General features: G+C 37.1%; 1 protein-coding gene across 2 annotated transcripts in view; it reads right to left on the bottom strand.

Moving 5' to 3' along the window:
* Window positions 1–19,950, bottom strand: part of HCRTR2 (hypocretin receptor 2) — a 35,496-nt gene that overhangs the window by 2,492 nt on the left and 13,054 nt on the right. For both annotated transcript variants that reach the window (XM_027696064.1, XM_027696065.1), the window contains exons 2-7: window positions 19,116–19,294; window positions 17,475–17,718; window positions 10,095–10,210; window positions 3,365–3,585; window positions 1,747–1,868; window positions 406–600 (exon numbers count right to left, since the gene is read on the bottom strand). In XM_027696064.1, coding sequence (XP_027551865.1) covers window positions 406–600; window positions 1,747–1,868; window positions 3,365–3,585; window positions 10,095–10,210; window positions 17,475–17,718; window positions 19,116–19,294 — 1,077 coding nt within the window. The remainder of the gene's footprint in view (window positions 1–405; window positions 601–1,746; window positions 1,869–3,364; window positions 3,586–10,094; window positions 10,211–17,474; window positions 17,719–19,115; window positions 19,295–19,950) is intronic.

The following is a 19,950-nucleotide window of genomic DNA, read 5'->3' as shown; positions in this document are numbered from 1 at the left end:
AGAGTAGAATATAGCTGTTTATAAACAAATTCCAATGACAGGGAAGATGATTTTCATACTTTCAGGTAATTGTTCTTTATTTAATTAGGGGTCTAAAGGAAGTAGAGATCCAAAGAAAATATTTATATGGAATATGATTACTTTATCCCCTCCTCAACTGGACCACAGCTTTTGAAATTAATGTGGTGAAATTTTGTTTCATCAATATATAACCGAACTTGTAGCATATTCTATAAAACATTTCTTATAATTTACTTCTCTTATAATCAGTCCTATAATTGTAAACTCCTTTTTCTCTCTGTGTGCTCATATCCAAGTATTGTTGTATGCACAATTAGATTTTACTTCCACAGGATCAAAAGACATAGGGACAAGTACAGTAACAGCAGGTAATAGGTGCAGTACCATTTGATGGGATTGTGTTTATGTTGGTCAATACAACGTGTTCTGCAAGTTTTGAAACATTATCAAAATTGCTGATCTGAGTGGTCAAGGACTTCCGACTCTCAGTACTGGCATGACCTCTGGTGAACCGTTCGTCATGGTGGCTGCCAAAGATGCAACAGGAAAATGCTGCTTTAAATTCTTCTCTAAATTTCCCTGTCAATCATAAAAAGGACTCATGAAAAAAATTGTACTATAAACCACATTTCATCCAACTTGGTAGATTAGAAAAAAAAAGGAGCTATCTAAAGCAAAATTAGCACAAATCACACAGACGCTCTTCTCATGCAGAAGTAGGAAATCACAATTTCATCATCTTGAAGAAAGATAAAAGAAAGATAACCTTTCTAAGAAGATATGTGAGGTGTGGTGTGAAGACTGAATTATTCTTGGCTAGACAGAATGGACAAACTAGAATGATTAACGGAATCATGACATAGGTAGTCTGTTGGTTAATTAAATACATAACAAAAAATTAATTGAGCAATCATAGGCTTAAATGATTGAATCATTACTTGACATGTGAAATGAGAGAGCATGGCTAATTTGTGTTTCACCATTAATATATTTGAAAAGAAGATTCAAAGTGTTCAACAGCCCATTAATCTGCTTTTGGGGCTCAGAGGAAATTGTTCAGATCATCCACACACTATACACCACGAAAAAACTACAGTGGGCAAATGTGTAGTGAGAATCAACATAGTTTTGCCTCCCTCTATTTAGCTGCAATACAGCTTTAAGTCCTTTGCAGCTTTAGCTGCAATACAGTTTAGGCCCTGATTTTCCTCTCCATAGCCAAATGATACAAATACGAACCAAGACAAAACTGTACTAGTAAGTAAACAGCATCCTGGCTGGTTCTTTGGCCTTGAACCTAGTTGGCACAGTCTGGTCATGCAAGTACTATTATAAAGACTCACAGCCTCCAGACCCCAATGCCTACATACAACATGCTGGCTGGGGACAGTCCCTGGGTTGTGCTACCTCCCAGGCAGTATCCAGGGAGTGTTTAGCAGAACAGTAATTGTTTCAGATCAAAGTCATGCCAGGAACTTCTCTACCAAATTAATGTCATGGACAGTCATATTCAGGCACTTGGACTCAGGCTCTGGCACTGTCCAGGTTAGTTGTAGGTAGATAGCCTGAAGGTAATGGGATACTTCAGGCAACTTGTTCCAGGAAGAGGGTCTAGCTCCCACTGGAGGAGCTGAGCTGATGTTACACAGTCATTAATCTTATTTGCTATGGCTCATTACATTCAAACTATATGTTAAACTTGAATTCTAGGTAACTGTAACTTACCACTGAGGAAGTTATAAATAATAGGATTGGCTGCACTGTTTGCATATACAAGCCAGTGTGAGAATGTGAACCAGGCATATACAGTTTCTCTGTCGTCAGCATGATTAAACATCCCCAAAACCCTACAGAAAGAGAAAAGCAAACCTGAAAGATTGCAAAATTAGAAATCATACAAAAATATTTTACAACTTCTAGCCTAATTTTGTCTCCAATGACCTATTCGTGGTATGACAGAAAAGCTGATTCAACAGTACTCTCTTTCTTGAGAGAATAAAGTCCTCTCCCCAACCCTCAGCCTCCGGTCTTGGTGGTTTAGCACAGCAGAGACCATCAGTACTTTACTTTGCTATGGTGCAGATACACAACTTTTCTGCCAAGTAACCAAAGTCATCTGGTGTCAGATAAGCCAAGAAAAGATGGGAAAAGTTGCTTTTGATCTACTCATGTCACTGAAGTTCCTGGCTCTAGGCCCACTCTCCAACAAATAGGGACTCTGGAATTGAAAAGGCATGTAACTGGCCCCAACCCTGAGGCTACAGTAGCAGCTTCTGTCCTCCAGAGAAATGGGTATTTTCCAGATTCCTCACACCTCACTTTTGCCATTTCAGTGAAAATCTAACTCTGGGCCTACTCTGCTGTTGTTTGTTGAGGCAGCTTGTGTAGTTCCTCTATTTCAGGTCATAGATTCTTGAACAGTGGTCTGGAAATACTTCTTTCTCTCCACATTTCCTACCAAGACTTGAGAGTGAAAAGTACTTAAATTAGGCCACAGGAAAAGGCCAGAATTGAGTGGGATGTATTTAAGCATTGAAACTATTCCATAAATTCTAAAATGTTCCAATAATATTCCAATAAAAAAAGCACAAATAACAGGCTGGTTATTTTTTAGGATATTCAAATCTTCTGCTATATGCAGTTATTTATTGGTATTCCAGAGGGCTCATGAGATGTAATTTTACCAAAGCCTGCCTATCAAGCACTGTACGAAAAACAAGAGTGTACACTATTATATACCAAATGAACAGGAGAAAAAAGGATAAAAAAGGAAAGTACAGCTTCATAAGACTATATTGAATTAGAAATCATATAAAAAATTTTACAACTTCTAACCTAATTTTATCTCTAATGACCTATTTGCAGTATCACAGAAAAACAGTATCAGGCTAACTGAAAGGGGTAGCCTAAGGTCTAAAAACTGTGCATGAGGGCCTTAGGTTTGAACCCAGAATTTCACAGTCCTTGGAGCCAAGCCACAACACTACACTCTGCTGCTAACCTTCAGCTGTTGCTTTAGGTAACTGCACTTCCATGGGTGTATTTACAGCAACCAAGCTGTAATCCCATGTAAATAACAAGGTTTAATGAGGAGATAGGCTAGATCATTTCCATGAGGAAGAGCTTGCTAATAAGGGTTCCACAATTCAGCCTTTAGTTTAAGTAGTATGGATAGGTTACATATATTTTCTTGCAATTGTATACTTATTTTCCATTTCTTTATTGAGCAATAAGTAAGCTTATCCTTTAAAAGTATTTGCCAGAATAAAAGGAATCTCATAATAGAGGATTGTTTTTAGATAGAAAGCTGCACCAAGTGTTTACATTTTGGGATAAACTTTACCTTTTCAAGACATTGAGGATGCTAATTGGTAGATAACAAAGCGCAAAAACCAGGAGGACAACCATTAGCATCCGTGCTGTTTTCCTTCTTGCATGAATCTGTTTTATTTCAGCTGCCACAGCGCTAACCTTTGACTTTGTTGATTGTCCCAGCCCTCGGGGCTGTGCTGAGGGCTGCAGAGGCTTCCATTTTTTCTGAACAACAGAAGAAGTTCCTGGGATCTGAGAAAGACAAAAAAAAAAGGGACATTTTGAAAAACATTTGTAAAACTGGTATGCAGATATAACAAGAAAAATAGACATGTTCACATACACAAGGTAAGCTCACAGGGATAAATAGGAGTTTTTAATTAAATTAATTGATGTAGCTTCAAGAAACAAACTCAATTTCAGACACACTAGAACTGCATAAAAATTCTGTTTTATACAAATATAAACTGATTTACTAAAATTTTCTTTCCTTCCGACATACCTTGCCTTGCTTGTGTCTTCAGACCATCACACTTACCAACCCCATTGCTGCAATTATGTTGCTATAAAGTTCTGCATTAAGTGTTCTGTTGCATAGCAGAATAGTTTATCCCATTAATATGCTGCTAGAATATACTAAACAGCTGTTCAGCATTGGAAAACAAGGATTTAAAGCCTGCACAGCTGTAATTGCCATAAAACTTCCACACATGCAATCTGGATGACAATGAAGTAGCTAAAGAAATCACAGCTGAAGTGTGGATCTCCCTGCGAAGTTCTTCAAAACTGAAGATACAGTATATATGCATATACAGTAATGAATAGAGGGAAACCATGGAAAAATGCCAAGACATAGAAAGAATTTAGTCAAAGCCATTTTGCAATGGGTAGATGTAGCACCATAAAAAAAAAAATCTTGGTTTTTGTTTTCTGTACCCTCACATAAGACAAGCCAAATAAAACAATATTGCTTTAGTTCTTCAAAATTACTTCCTGCCTGCAGCGAAATGAAAAAGACTATAGATAGCAAGGACTTTCTCAGAGAATTCTATTACCATTACATTTATAATGTGTTCAGTGCTTTACAGTATGAAAACCTTTTGGCTAGAAATAATAATAATAGTTACATAATATAATATATAATAATATAACTAGATAATAGTTTTATTTATGCGTAGTGCAATTTTGTGTGGGGTCACTAGTGACATTTCATGTTTAATAATGTTTCATGTTTAAAAGTATCTGCAAAATTCACACTGTAATGTTTTTAAAAAAATGGGCTTATCCACACAAACTGACCAGAAAATAATGAAATTTTTGATATTTATTTCAGAAAAAAAAGTAAACTAAAAAGTATGCACATTCAGAATTGTTGTAGAAAGCTGTTATGTTGGGGTTTTGGTGGGGTTTTGGTGGTTTTGGTTTGGGGTTTTTTTTGGTTGGTTGTTGGGTTTTTTGTTTATTTGCTGGGGTTTTTGTGTGTGAATATCTTTCTTGCACAGACAAGCCCTTAATTTAGCATTTATGTGCACCATCAAACCTGATTTACAGCTATTGGAACTTTTAGGCAAAGTTAGCTTGTAATTAGCAAGAAATGAATGCAGGAAATTGGGAGATAGGTTATAATTTTTTTTTTTTAACTGAGGTATCTATGGGCTTAAAGAGTCCAACAGAGCCCCTTGCACTTCTGCTGTGGGTTCCACTGCTGAAATCAGCAGTTATCAGCTTCACAACTGCATGTCTGTCCTAATGCAAGGGATTTACCCTACTTAGCTGTGGGGTGTAGTACTACAGTGTGCCTTTGCCATGCTCTGCTGAGATAAAACGCTGTCTAAGATTCTGATTCTGGCTTTTCAGGGATACTTTGATATACCGTTCTTCTAACTGTGAATCAGAAGCTTTTTTTGTCCCTTTTCAATCATACTGAATAACCATATTCTATCAAGAACTGGAGGTGAAAGCGAAGAAATTCAGCCAAATCTCTCCCTCCTGATTATGTCAAAGATTCACTTGAAGAAATCAGTGATCAGCTTTCATGGTAGATAGATATAGTTTAGAAGAAGATAAACATTATCTTGGCTCCAAATTGTGTCTATTTCTACAGAAAAGTTAGACACGACCCTGTACGTGTTTTGTACCTGTATGAGCAGGTAGAAGGGTCTTTACTGTTATTTAAGCAGTCTTTATTAGCAGGAGATGATCAAAGTTAAGACTGTATACAATGTGCAGTCTCCCTGTACTGTATATTAAATTGCTAACTTTTCAGGAGTTTGTATTGAGAACCTTTCTAAAAGAGCCCATTTTTCCTCAGTCTTTACCTGGCATAAACCTGGGCTTTGCTACTGTTACACCAATGGACAATAATACAGCAAGAATATTATCAGGACAAAACCCCACCCCCAAAAAACTATATACCCACAGATGCATAGCAGTACCATTTAAGGAGCATTACACTTCAGAAGTGTGTGTGCATGTGTATGTATGTACATGGAAAGATTTACAGATATGTATTTATGTAAACATACATGCATGTATTACAAGATAGAATGAGAAGAAAATGACTTAAGTTGTGTCAGGGGAGGCTTAGATTGGATATTATCCAATTTATGAAAAATGTCTTCACGGAAAGGGTTGTCAAGCATTGGAACAGGCTGCCCAGGGAAGGGGTGAAGTCACCATCTCTGGAGGTATTTAAAAGCCATGTAGATGTGGCACTTAGGGACATGGTTTAGTGATAAGACTTGGCAGTGTTAGGTTTATGGTTGGACTCAATGATCTTGAGGGTATTTTCCAAGATAAGTATTTCTATGATTATGTATGTACAAGTATACACAAGAGAGCATAAAGTATATATTTCCTTTTTTTGTAACGAATCAGTTATAGAGATAATTGTGGAGAATTTGTGTAATTTCAATGTTTTACTAAAAGCCTATTAGCTGTGTCCAGACAGGTACTAAATGACAGCTATTTTCTTGTGCACCTTTTCTCTATCCCCTCAAATAATTATCAAGGGGTTTATAATGAAAGGAAATCTCTGAAATATAATATCAACTTGCAAAGATTGAAAGGGTATATTTCAGCTACAAAAATGAAAATGGGTAGAGTTCCTAGTCATTAATACAATTAGGCTTTAGTGTCAATGCATTTGGACATCAGTAAATTGAAGCAGACTTAAAGCAAATTGTGTATCAACACTTTCATTGTAAGTCCATTCAGTCTTATTTATTTGTTCTGAAGTTACTTTTAGCCTACTTAAAATTCACAAGAGAATATAGCCTTCTAAGTCACTATTTCCTTGCTAACAATTAAAATAAATTAGTCAAAATCCCTAGTAGTTGCTGCATAATTGTTCTTGTCTTTACAAAGGTGAATCATTAATTCAACAACTGTGAAGCTTATGTTCAAAGATCTGCTTGAAATACACAATCAGAAATTTTAAGAGCTATTACACGAAGTACTGGTAACAATAATTAGTAAATATCTTAACTTTTTTCATCTGAAAATTTTCATGCATGACACACTACATTTTAAAAAAGAACCTTTAGAAAAAGTTCAAGACATAGAAAACATCTACCGTTTTTTGTGGTTTTTCTATCACGTACATCTGTAAGGCTTATTGTATCTTGCAATAGGATCATTACATTTAACTGAAGTTCTGGTAAAGAGAATGATTTCTTAATTGAAACTATTATCAAAGAATACATTTAGAACACTACATTCATTTGTAGTACATGACTGATTACAGCACACCTGCTGCACTTAGAAAAATGCCTGATGCCTGCAGCCAAGTCACAGTTAATAATAGATGTGCAGTGGCTTTAATTTCACTTAGTGCAGCCTCTTCTACATGGTGCTATCATCTATTCCAGGGAAAGAGACATCTGTAATTTGGCACCATTGATAGCACTAAGCCTGTAGTAGTATTTATCTTTTTGCCACTGAAAAATAAAGGATTATCCTAGCCTTGACAGCATGCAAGATGCATAGGGAGAAGAAACATTGTGAAGAAGAAATAGACCAGCTAACACAACTGGGGGGGGAATGGGGCAACCCAACAAAAGAGATTGGTTTTCAGTCATTCAACTTCTGCTCTGAATCTGAACCAGTGTTTTCAAGCTACAGGCAGGTTAAGAACAAGTGCTTTGCATTAATTTACTTAGTTAAAAGCTTGAGAGAGGAGGTAGATTGTAAAGAAAGTATAGAAGAGAAGGTTACGAAGGAATACGATGATAAAGTCATTGAGTGATACAGGACAGATTCAGCAAGGCAGAACATATTAGAGCTATGTCAAACTGAACTTAATTACAAAACCACACAGGGAAATCCTTTGTTCTGGTGAAAGGTCCCTTCAAACTGTAAAAGTTAAATTTTACCTTCAAGCTATCTTGTTATTTAATCTCATTAATGTAAGAAATTAAAGACAAAAATAATAATTTAAAGAGCACAATAAACAGCAATTCTAGTTTAACCTAATCTGATTAGAAGTGAGAATAATTGCTCATATGATGTATAGATGATAGCAAAATGCCTTAAAGTTGATTTGGTATTCCCTGTTCTTTATTTATTTGCAAGACATATATTCTGTCAGTATAACATTTGATTTTTACCTTTATCATACGTATATTTAGAAATCTAAAGTCTACTTGTGATTTCTCTGATGAATCAATTTCAACTGTGTGAAAAATGCTACTTATGTGGTAGATATTATGGCCTGCCCAGGACAGCCTCAGATTTGGATGGTATCAGACATACTTGTGAGAGGGAAAAGATTTTCAAGCACAAGTCCTATAAGAAGAGGCTGAGGGAGCTGGGGTTGTTTAGCCTGGAGGAGGCTCAGGGGAGACCTCATCAGGCTCTACAACTACCTGAAAGGAGGTTGTAGCCAGGTGGGGATTGGTCTCTTCTCCCAGGCAACCAGCAGTAGGACAAGAGGGCATGGTCTTAAGCTCTGCCAGGGGAGGTTTAGGTTGAATATTAGGAAAAAATTCTTTACAGAGAGAGTAATCAGATATTGGAATGGGCTGCCCAAGGGGGTGGGTGGATTCACCGTCCCTGGAGGTTTTTAAGATGAGACTGGATGTGGCACTTAGTGCCATGGTCCAGTAACCACGGCGGTGTTAGTTCAAGGGTTGGACTTGATGATCTCAGAGGTCTTTTCTAACCCAGTTGATTCTATGATTCCATGATTCTGTGATTCATGCCCACATGTTGATGGAAATATTGTTAGAGCCATTGAGAGGGAATATCTTGCATAGTGTCTCCACCAGGAGGAGATTACTGTCCTTTACAATGACAAATTATTGTCCTTTACAGAATGACAGGGCAGTGGTGGTGGAGGGCTACAGCTACAGATAAATCCTGGACAAAGCAGAATACAGCAGAGAGCACAACAGACTGGTGCGTGACAGATTACTGTTCATACCCACAAAAGGATTCTTCAGCATTCCTGAAAAAAATTTTTTGCCACTTAAATTCAATGTTCTTTGTGTGTTTGCCTGCTTGTTTTTTTTTTTTGGTATTGTTGTTGTTTTGACTTTTTGTTTAGTATTCCTGTTTTCTTTCCTGCATTTTTAATTTGAAGTTTTAAAAAACCAGATCATAGAATCATAGAATCAGCTGGGTTGGAAGAGACCTCTGAGAACATCACTTGATCCACTACCGCCGTGATTGCTAGACCATGGCACTAAGTGCCACATCCAGTCTTATCTTAAAAACCTCCAGGGACGGAGAATCCGCCACTTCCCTGGACGGCCCATTCCAATGCCTGATTACCCTTTCTGTAAAGAATTTTTTCCTAATATCTAACCTAAATCTCCCCTGGCACAGCTTAAGACCATGCCCTCTTGTCTTGCTGATAGTTGCCTAGGGGAAGAGACCAACCCCCACCTGGCTACAACCTTCTTTCAGGGAGTTGTAGAGAGTGATGAGGTCTCCCCCGAGCCTCCTCTTCTCCAGGCTGAACAACCCCAGCTCCCTCAGCCTCTCCTCATAGGACTTGTGCTCAAGTCCCTTCACCAGCCTCATTGCTCTTCTCTGGACCTGCTCCAGGACCTCAATATCCTTCCTGAATTGAGGGGCCCAGAACTGGACACAGTACTCTAGGTGTGGCCTCACCAGCGCTGAGTACAGGGGAAGAATCACTTCCCTGGACCTGTTGGCCACACTGTTCCTGATCCAGGCCAGGATGCCATTGGCCTTCTTGGCCACCTGGGCACACTGCTGGCTCATGTTCAGCTTCCTGTCAATCCAAACTCCCAGGTCCCTAATGTTTGCATTAGAAATCACATCAATTATTTGTCAACAATTCATATCAAATGTTACTGATAACAGCCAGCTTCACATCAGGCAATTCCAGTCTCCCAGTTCAGATTGGACCTGCTATCAAACTGATTAGGAAAAATAACATAAAAATAACAAAATGAGAAGGTCAATCTTAACTTTTGACTGCTTCAGGAGATCTAAGCAGTATAAATAAGGTCCCCTAAGCTATTTCAGTAGGCATTTCAGAGGTCTTTCTTCTGTCTGTAATAAATCTTTCTTTGCCTTTTGCTGTCTCTCCTTCTAAGCCCTTCACAGATATGAATAAGAAGGCTTTACATTCAGCCTGACTGCCTTCCCTTTTCAGTGCCCCTCAATGCCTATCCAAGGTGGCTGTAAACCAGCCCTAAGTGAAAACATGGAATTTATACAAAAAAAGGTTATACCCGGGAATCTGCACAGCCGCAACAGCAAACAAACAGAGCCAGGGCTGAGTGACTTACCTGGCGACACCACAGCTTTCGAAATATCTGCAAATAGGCCAACACCATAAGACACAATGGTGCCATATATGTCACCAGAAAAAAGCACGTGTGATACATTTTGGGGTAAACCTCAGCTGGAAAGAGAATTCAAATAGGAAAGGTGCATTTAAATATACATACATTTCAAAATCCCCTTAAGACAAATTATTTATGTAGATATGCATGTATTTTTCAACATAATAGGATATAATGGAAGATGTATCCAATAATATTATGGTCAAGATCTCTTTTTTAATCACTTCTAGATACATTCTATTAGAAACATGCTTTTATCTCAAGGATCTTCTATATCACATTATTGATTTCTTACCACGTTATTACTTTAGGTATGAAGTCTTCAGAAGTTTTGCTTTTTATTAAAACAGTGAAAGATAAAAAATTTGGTTATCTAAAAATAGCTAACTAAATATCCAACCTACATTACCATTGACATATTTAACTGTTGTATAACAGTTGTATAACTGTCTATAGTTTCAATTCTGCAAAGGCTACTATATATCCCTGAATAAACTGCACAGTCTCTCGCCTGTAAAGACTGAATACAGACTACAGCACATGGGACTGATGGGAGAAGAGTTAAATCTCTTTTTGGTGGCAGAATGTATATGATTAAGACTCAGTGATTAATTATTATGATTACATTTAAAAAATAGAATTAATACATTCAAGTGCTTTAAACCTAGGAAATCTCCAGGGTTGTTTTTGACTCAGCTTTAACAATAATGAATTTGCTACCATTGTGTTTTAATTTCCAATGTATCTCTTTTTAAAAGACAACTTAGGAATGTTATTTGCTTAGAGACAAACATCTTAAAACGGTTGTGAATATATTGAGTTTTTAGAATGTTGGATATTAAACTTGATCATTAGCTTATAGCAGAATGTGCAGAACGTGAAAGCTTGCTTTCTCTTTTGTAATGTCAAATGTCGTTTGCTATTACCAAATGTTAATATTAATTACTATTACCAAATGTTAACATGAATTACAACTTCATATATATGGATGGCCTCAGAAAAGGAATGAACATTATGGAGAGTGACAATACATAGAAGAGAAACTGTGCACCCCATGAGCAGTTAAATTGCATGGTAATCCTAAGCATTGCATCTTGGCTAGAGTAAAGAAGGAAAGTTTATGTTAATTTCCAGATTTTCTACATGTTTCAGGGTGATAAGATCTGCAACTGAAACTCTATATGAATTGCAGTTTTAATTGAAAAAAAAAGAAAAAAAAAAGAGAAACAAAGAAATGCTTGAGATCAAAACTTTGGTGAGCCAAACTTATTTTCTGCCCCTTAAAGTGATTGAGACTGTGGACCCTATCAAAGAAGTGATGCCAGGAGAATCTCTGGGAGTTTGATCAGACAAGGATATACAAAGACTTGGCCCATAACTCTCATAGCAGGGAAGAGATCATCATCATGTTAACTCCAGGTTCACTCTCAAATACAGACTCAAGTCATCTCACATTCATCATTCAGCTGAAAGTGCCAGCTAGTTCGCCGGTCAGAAAAACTTCAGTATCAGGGAGATGGAAATTTGCTATAGCAATATCCAGCCCATGTTCATTCCAAGCAAAGGTAATGGAGATGTTGCCACTGACATTTGATAGTTTTGACGGATCAGGGTTCAAAAAATTCAGATGATCAGTATTTGACTCCTTACTTGCTCCAAGATCTTGTAGCAAAGCTTACCAACTCTTAACCAGCAGCTGCAGCTACTAGCTCTTATCAATGTCCCTGGGGGAGCCAGACCATTTGGGACAGGTTTTTTATAATTGGTGATAACCTGAGATTATTTATTGATTGATGATCTCAAACTTGGTTTTGCATTCCAGAAAATGCAGCCTCACAGCAGTCCTGTTAGATGTGAAAATGCTGACATGCATGCTTCACAGGTGGAGAAACTAAGGAGAAACTGGAGTAATGTGACTTACTGGGATCACGGGAGGTCAGAATTGAAAATACATTCTTTCTACTCAGAAGGAGGTGCCACCTGCCTCATCAATGCTCTGCAGGCAGCCAGGCCCCTTAGGTGGAAGGATGGTACATATTTAAAAGGCCATCTGGAGTTTATGACTTCCAATTTAGCAACTCAAGTAAAGTGAAACATTAAATGAGCCTAGCTATCTACAAAGAACTGAGGACCAGGTTGGAGGAAGATCCTAACACTCGCCTTTGAAGTTTAGCCACCTGGAAAGTGCCAGCTGCTAAACATCAAAGGAAACCTGTCTCTCCTCCATCCAGGGCAAAGCCCTTTACAGAACTTTTCCCTAAGAAGCATGACTCTGTTTAGCTTCTCAAGCCAAAGAAAAGCTTTAAAGCTGTTTGACAATCACAGCAGCAAGAAGGAGGAAGGGCTGGCTTTGGATACCATTCATTTATCAAATGAGTGAGTTCCAGGCTCCTTGAATGAGAACATCAATCTCTGGACATAAGTCTATAGTCCTGGTGATATATCAGCTGCCTGACTGGGACTACTGAACCTCTTACAGCCAAGCAGAAGAGGAGAAAAGTGTCTTTGCCTTCCATGGTCACTTAATGGGTTTCAGGACAGGGGGAGATTGTTCTTAGCTGGAATAACCATCTCTTTAAGAATAAAATAACAATTCTCGTGTCTCTGGCTGTTATTTTACTGAAAAGAGAGAAGAGAGCATAAAGCAAATAGGTGGTCATGGGGGTTGGACATGGTTGAGGTCAGCATTCATAGTCAGCTTTATTCATACAGTATGATTACTCCACCTGATAAAGGATCAATATGTTAAAACAAGCTTTCTTCTGTCTGCCTCAGAGGTTATCAAACAAATTTTAAACTTTTCTAAAGCTTCCTTTTTGGCACTGACTACCAGTCCCAAATTGTCATTCAATGAAGCAAGAAGGTAGGTTGGAACTACAGCTTCTGGACTTTTGTCAGAATTTTACTGTATTTGTGTGTGTGTGTATATATATATATATATGTGAACAAACTGAGAAAAAAACAGACTCAAAAGGTTTTGCTTGTCTAGCAAATGAAATATGCCCTTAAGCCATAGGTGCATGATGAAATTGGTACCCTTGACAGCTTCTTTAGGAATAAGGAAAAACAAGACTATCAAGTTTGTTGAGCATCAGTACAGTTCCCAGGTTCCCTACTCTCAGGAAGATACCTATGAGGTTTTGGAGTTACCAATGGAGAAGCAATGCAGCTAAAAGAGTATACTTTTAGAATAAAGCTTAATAAATAGGGATGTTAGGTGCCCGTAGTAGAGAAAATTTGACCACACAATGCAGTCCTTTCCAAACTATGTTCCTATGTCAGAGTACTTATGGTTGGCTAATACTAAAATTACATTTTGAAATCTAATATATTTATGCTTGAGTTATCAATTCACAATAACAGCAAGCATAATTTTAGTATTAGAAATAATCTGACTTCTGTCTGCATTAAAATATTCCACGAGGTTTTCATTAAATTCTGAACACTTGAATAAACAGGATGTATAAAGCTTCCTGTATTAATGCAATTTCCAGCTATTTGTCTTCCAGTATTAAGACAACGTGTTTTTTACTATTGTATGAGTAGTCTAAGAGGAAATGGAACACAAAGTCTTCCCTTTGTTTCCATTCAACCCAGTTTTGGGAAAGGATTATCTCCATATTCTTTTTATCATTTGCAAAGGGCTTGGCTAATGTACTTTGGCTAACACTGTTTTCTTGAACAGCTTTAAGAGAATGTATTTAGCTGACTTGAACACATGGTGAGCTCATTTTAATATACATTTCTTTTATTTTGGCACTTTATCATCAAATTCAGAACATAGCAATTACAGACTATTATAGAAATGCGGCCAACTCTGGCTCCTTAAGTGCGCCTGCATAGGTCACATGTTGGATCCTTCTGCATTCCCAAATAAAATATTGTTATTAGACAGTACTCAAAATGAAAAACCCTCAGCCTAGAATTGGCAATGAATTTTACATTCAGGAATGCCAGAAGCAATTAAAAAGAAATTGAGCCCTGTTTTAGACTGAACTATTGCACCATTTGCAGTCACTGGCAGCTCTCCAACAGCATGCTCGAAATCTTATTAGTTAGGGAGGTGACTATTTCTTCACCATTAAGGAGCCCAAGTGTCACAGTGCTGATCAGACCTTCCCTCCAGACACTCATCAGACTTCTGTGGTCTTCAGCAGCTGGTCCTAAGTCTGGGTAGGGTACAGTGCTGTATCCTGCTTTAGCATCTCTGACATTTTCCTGTACGTGGCTTCCCTTTAGTCCTCCATAGCACATCATGTTTCAGTGGCCTTGAGTTCCCAGAATTACAATATACTTCCAAAACACTTTGGAGAGTGTCGTTAGGCACCTCCTTTTTGCTGTCCTAACCTTGAAAAATCACAGTTTAACATCCTTGGGTCTTATGGTATACATGATGCTATGCAAAAATTTTATCAGATGTAGCCTAATTTTAAACAGCATAAATTATATGCAATTCTAAACAAAGCAGTAAACACACAAATACAATCCCTTTCCTCTAAATTCACCCTCCTATAGGATTTTCCCAGGGTCTCTTGGTAAGGTAAGGTATCTGTAAGTCCACTTTCTCTTTACAAATACAGGTTATTTGTAGCAACACGAATTTCTTTCTCCTTCAACCTCCTCCTACTTAGCTTTCTTTGACCCTCAATATTCCCACAGTCAAAAAAAGGCAAATCAAAATCCAACAAAAACACAACTATTTTCTTTGAAAACATTAGCTCTTTATTTTTTCTTCTGGCTTTAAGGAAGTTTTTCAGTCTTTTCAAACTGGTGCCCTATTACCATATTCTTTTGTTATTCTGTTTGGGGGCCTTTGTGATTTCAAACCTTGTTTTTCAGTAGAAAACCTGCATATTCTATGCTTTGGCTGAACTCAGAGTCCTTAGACATTTTCAGTGGAATGGAAAGCATTTTTATAATTACACTCTATTCTCTATAGTTTGAAAGGGATGTGTATATATATGTTATATTTTATTCTCATTGATAAAATATGGTTAACACTGTATTTACTAAGTAACTCCATGATTTGAGCAATCTACTTGTAACTTTATGCATATAAAGATTCTTTTTTCAAATTACTGTGAAAAGCTATTTTTAGAATGTGGAGAGGATTATTTTTAATGGATATCTGAAATACACTAGCAATGATGGTGCATTACCATTAGAAGAATAATTCATTAAAAAGACAGTAGAATAAAAATATGATTATTATCTTTTAGTGGGGTGAAAAGCTTCCCATTTCAGAAAGCTTCAATGCATTTTTAATGTAAGATTTTTTTTTATGCTCAATAGAAATAAAAATTAAAAAAAATAATGGAGTGTTTGCACTTCATTTCTGAAGCCGTGCACAAAAGTCTGGCCTTTGTTATACCCCTTTCTGTCTCTTCAAATATCCAAGTGAAGGCTTACAGCATAACCTGCTTTGGACAAATATACTCCATAGGAGCAGAGTCTTGCAAACATGACATATTTTTTTTGTTTTCAGGGTTTTGGTTTGGTTTGGTTGTTGTTTGTTTTGTTCGTTTTGGTGGTGGTTGTTTTTATAATTGCTACTTTAGCTCAGGCATATCTGTGGGCTGCAACTACTTCAGCACAGCACTGAACTAGAGACACTCTTTAAAATAGTTCTAAGGCTACTACAGACGCTGTAGTTCAAAAGCAACACTTTCCTGTTGGGAATCAAAAAGTGGCCAATACAGATCTGGAAATTTTGAGATCACGTTCCCTGATGAAATGCTCTCCTGACTTCCTAATTAATGAACCACATAATTTCCTAGGTTGATTAAAAGAATCTTTGCTGCAGAACTAACCTTGAAGTGATGAAGGCATGGATAATTAGTTCTGCAGCCAAAATGAGTGGACAGAAATTGTACTTGGAGTGAATGTTGTGAAAGAAAATAGTCATACAAATACTGTGGCATCCAGCAGCAGACAGGCATACAAAATTGTTCACATATGAAAAAAAAGAACTCTGGAAGTAAAGAGCAGATTTGTTCTCTCTAAGGAAACAGCAATTACAATACTCACAGCTTAACAGAGGCTTCCTCTGACCTACAAACTTTCAGCACATCTTTGTCAGCAAAGACTGCCAGTGAGCTAATGGCCATCTCTGCCCCCTTGCCTGCTTCCAGAGGACCAACTGGGATGAAGAACAGGGAACGTGATAGCCAGTGTCTCTGGCCCTGTGAAAGCTGTTAGCAGGGGAGGAACTTCCAAAAAAGCATATGGAAGAGCCCTCAGCAGTTCAAGCTGCTTAAGCTAATTTATCATGATAATTAAGTACAGGTGATCTAGTTGTATTTTATTGTAATTGTTCACAGGACTGGAATCTTCTACAGGGACAGCTCTGGGAGAGAATCTGATTGTGTTTTAGTCTGACTCAAGGCTATTAAGCAGGCACCTTTTAATTATATGTTTTGGCAAACTTGGCTTTATTTTCCTGCGTGTGAATAATGGTATTACTGATGGTCATTATATCCAGTGTCAGAGTCACAGCATGTAACTCATACACTCTGTTAGCATTGGAGGTGTGCCAAGGCCCACCAGAGTTGAGCCTTAACCGTTTGGGTGGGTGGCTCACACCACTTGCTGTGAACGGAAACAAAGTAGAAGTAGTTACTACCTGACAACACTTACAGCCTTTTACAGCTGCATTCAGATATAGAACATGGTAGATTCAAAGTTAATCTGGAAGGGCAGAATTACAAATCAGGGCAAATGAATCTTGGATAGACTCATTTGTAACTGATTACATTCACCAAGTTATTTAAGTGATCTTGTCCATAAAAAAATTCAAATTGTAAGTTAACTCAGTACCCCCATACCAATGGCATCTCTCAATTCTGAAATGACATCCAATTTGCATTGAACTCCTGGGAGATATCTATAAAGACTAGTTAATACCACCAATTAGCAAAAGCAATATATCAGGTAAACAGAAATTCTGTTCTTACATAGTTATTTCTTAAGGCTAAACACTGAAGTCTTTGTGAACCTGGGATGTCCATCGGTCACAGAATTATATAAGCATAAGCATTTAAAGGTGGGAACATTTCTACCCTCTGGGAAGCATTAACGCGATCAAGACACAAGTCAGCCTCATTCATTTAAACTTGATTTCAAATGCACTTAAAGTCTCAGCAATACAAAAGAAATTCACAAAAATTTCACAGTATTTTAAAAATGCTAGTTCTAGGAAAGCTTATATAATTAAGAATATTTTGTGATATGTTTATATGATTTGACTCCATATTAACATGTCCTGACACTTTTATTACTTAATAGCAGTACAAATTCAGTTTGTATGGTCAATGACACACTCACCTCCCCAGTGCTCATCACACACTGTGAACAAGGTGGTTTTATTGGCTAATCCTGGGAACACACTGCTGCACTCCATAACAATAGCCTGAGGAATCATTATGATGCAGGACACAATCCAGATAATTATAATGCTGTTCCTTGCTCGCTTGGCTGTGCTTTTAAACATCAAAGGGTGACAAATTGCATACCATCGATCCAAAGCAATGCAGCTGAGTGTTAGTACAGACACAGAGACTGAAACTGTCTAAAGAAAAGAAATATTATGTAAATGTAAATGTAGGATTTTTTCAGAGCTTTAAAAACTTTTTATTGTATTTCCCCCCAGAGTTTTAAAAATTATTTCTATTTTCAACATATTTCTTTATCTGCAATCATTAAATAGAAATTATTCCCAGAAAAAGACTCCTTTTGAAGGAGATTACTTACAGAGTTACATCAGATATCCTCCTCTGCTATAGTTCTACTAGAATCAACAAGACAATGCAAACATTAGAGTCCTACCTAAACTGAGTAGGTGTAGCAAAGTCAAATTTTGAAATAGCAAATTTAATCAACTGGGAATTTACAAAACTTTATCTGAAAAACCACTTTTAAGACATTAGACAATGAATTAGTTCATCATATATATTCCATCATTTTACCTTTTATTTTTCACAGGGACAATGCAACTTTGGGGTCTCATGAAAAAAAACCCCACAACAATCAGCTTAAGGCAGTCTAAGACATTTTACTTACTGTTCCGTATAGGAAACAACCTATCACTTCAGTTTTATTCTTTCATTCCACATGCTTGGTGATCATGTCACCCAGTCTTCAGATTTTCTTTTAGTAGAATGGAGGCTTTGAAAAAAAAATTTGTGATTTTGGTTCTATTGAGTAGAGGATGTAGCTGCTGGAGAACTGTTGCCCTTGACAATGTGGCTCTTCAGCCATAGAGGTATCTGCTGAAAATGTGGATGGTGCTGGAGGCATAGGATGATCACGTGCATACATTCCAAGTTCTGCTTAATTTTTTTTAATTATAATGACTACAAGGCCAAGCACTTGTCATTCTAGTTAGCCCAGTCCGTTCATCCAACCACGTATTCTTAGAAAAGGTATTTGTCAATCGTCTTGATGGAAATGATCTCAAAACTAATTAAGTCCACTGGTAAATGAGTGGTGGCATTTATTGCATAAGGCAGACAATCTGACCAGCTCCCAGTGAACCTGGATACTCTGACTATTTCTAAGAATACAAAATCACTAAACACATGAAAAAAAGCTCAGACTGCCTTCAGAAGTTGGATTGTCTGTTCTGGACACTTGTGTAGCTGTTTAGATCTATACACAGAGAATATTAATGACTTTATTGCCTTATATCCCTCTGAATCATTAAAAAAGATTACAAAAAGAGCATCAGACAAATGTTCCAGGCAGTGTATTGCCCGTCTAACAATCAGATAGTCCAAACGTGGTATTTGTTAAGCATAAACATATTCAGAAGTGGGACAGTCTTTTAGACCTCAGCATGTACTCTGAGATATCTACTTCGATGTCAGGGGTAGACTTCCATCGGATTATCACTATTAGAAAGATGCTATTGTTCTTTCTCGTTTTCATAACATGGGTAATGTGCACACAAACATAGAAGAATAATACCTGTAAGTAGGGAATCACTTTGCAGAGGGTCTGCCCAAAGAACCACGTTTCTGTGATGTCCACAACTAAAGTTGCTGGAAGACAAGTAATTGTGACCAGAATGTCAGCCAGAGAAAGATTCACTATGAAATAGTTGGTAACTGTCCGCATGTGATGGTTCTTCCACACTGCAATGCAAACTGAATTTGGAAAGATAAGTTAGGGAATGTTTTAAGAGGAAAACTTTTGGCTTTGTAGAATTAAGGCAATGTTTGTGTGTTTTGTTTAACACAGATTATTTGAATATATAGTTCAGTGCAAGAACCACGTGTTTTGTTTTAGAGTGTAAACAAGAGGGTAAATGTAGAGAGATTCTTGGTACCCAAAGAGTAGCTTTCCACAGACAACAGCATGGGAAATAATCCAGTACAAAAAGCAATTTATTTTTCTGTTAGTTTATCTTCACTAACTATTCATACAAATTTCTTCATGTCTCTTTTAATCTGTTGGCTCTAGCCTATGGCAATACAAATCTAGATTTGTAAAAGTTTATCTGTTTTCTTAGGATAGCTTAATTCAAATTGCTAGAACACATAATCTTGTAAACTGTACCAAAACAAAAATAATTTTATAAAATATTTTTCTGGCTTTAATATGTCTATTGCATCTGCAGAGAATCTGTAACAATTGTCTGTAATCTGGGGTAAGGAAATAAAAGTAATTTTTGCAGTAGTAAATATGGTACATTTTTGATGATGATCAAAAGCAGCATGTAGCAGACACTTATAAGGTGTGCCTTTAAAGCTTGTTTAGTATGTTTTATGTCTTTCTTTTTCAAACTGAAAGGCTTTTAGAA

Source organism: Neopelma chrysocephalum, unplaced genomic scaffold, assembly GCF_003984885.1.
Source record: "Neopelma chrysocephalum unplaced genomic scaffold, ASM398488v2 Primary Assembly neopelma1_104, whole genome shotgun sequence".
Lineage (NCBI taxonomy): Eukaryota > Metazoa > Chordata > Aves > Passeriformes > Pipridae > Neopelma > Neopelma chrysocephalum.
Note: the sequence above shows the minus strand (reverse complement) of the source record. Positions and strands in the feature narration are given on the sequence as shown.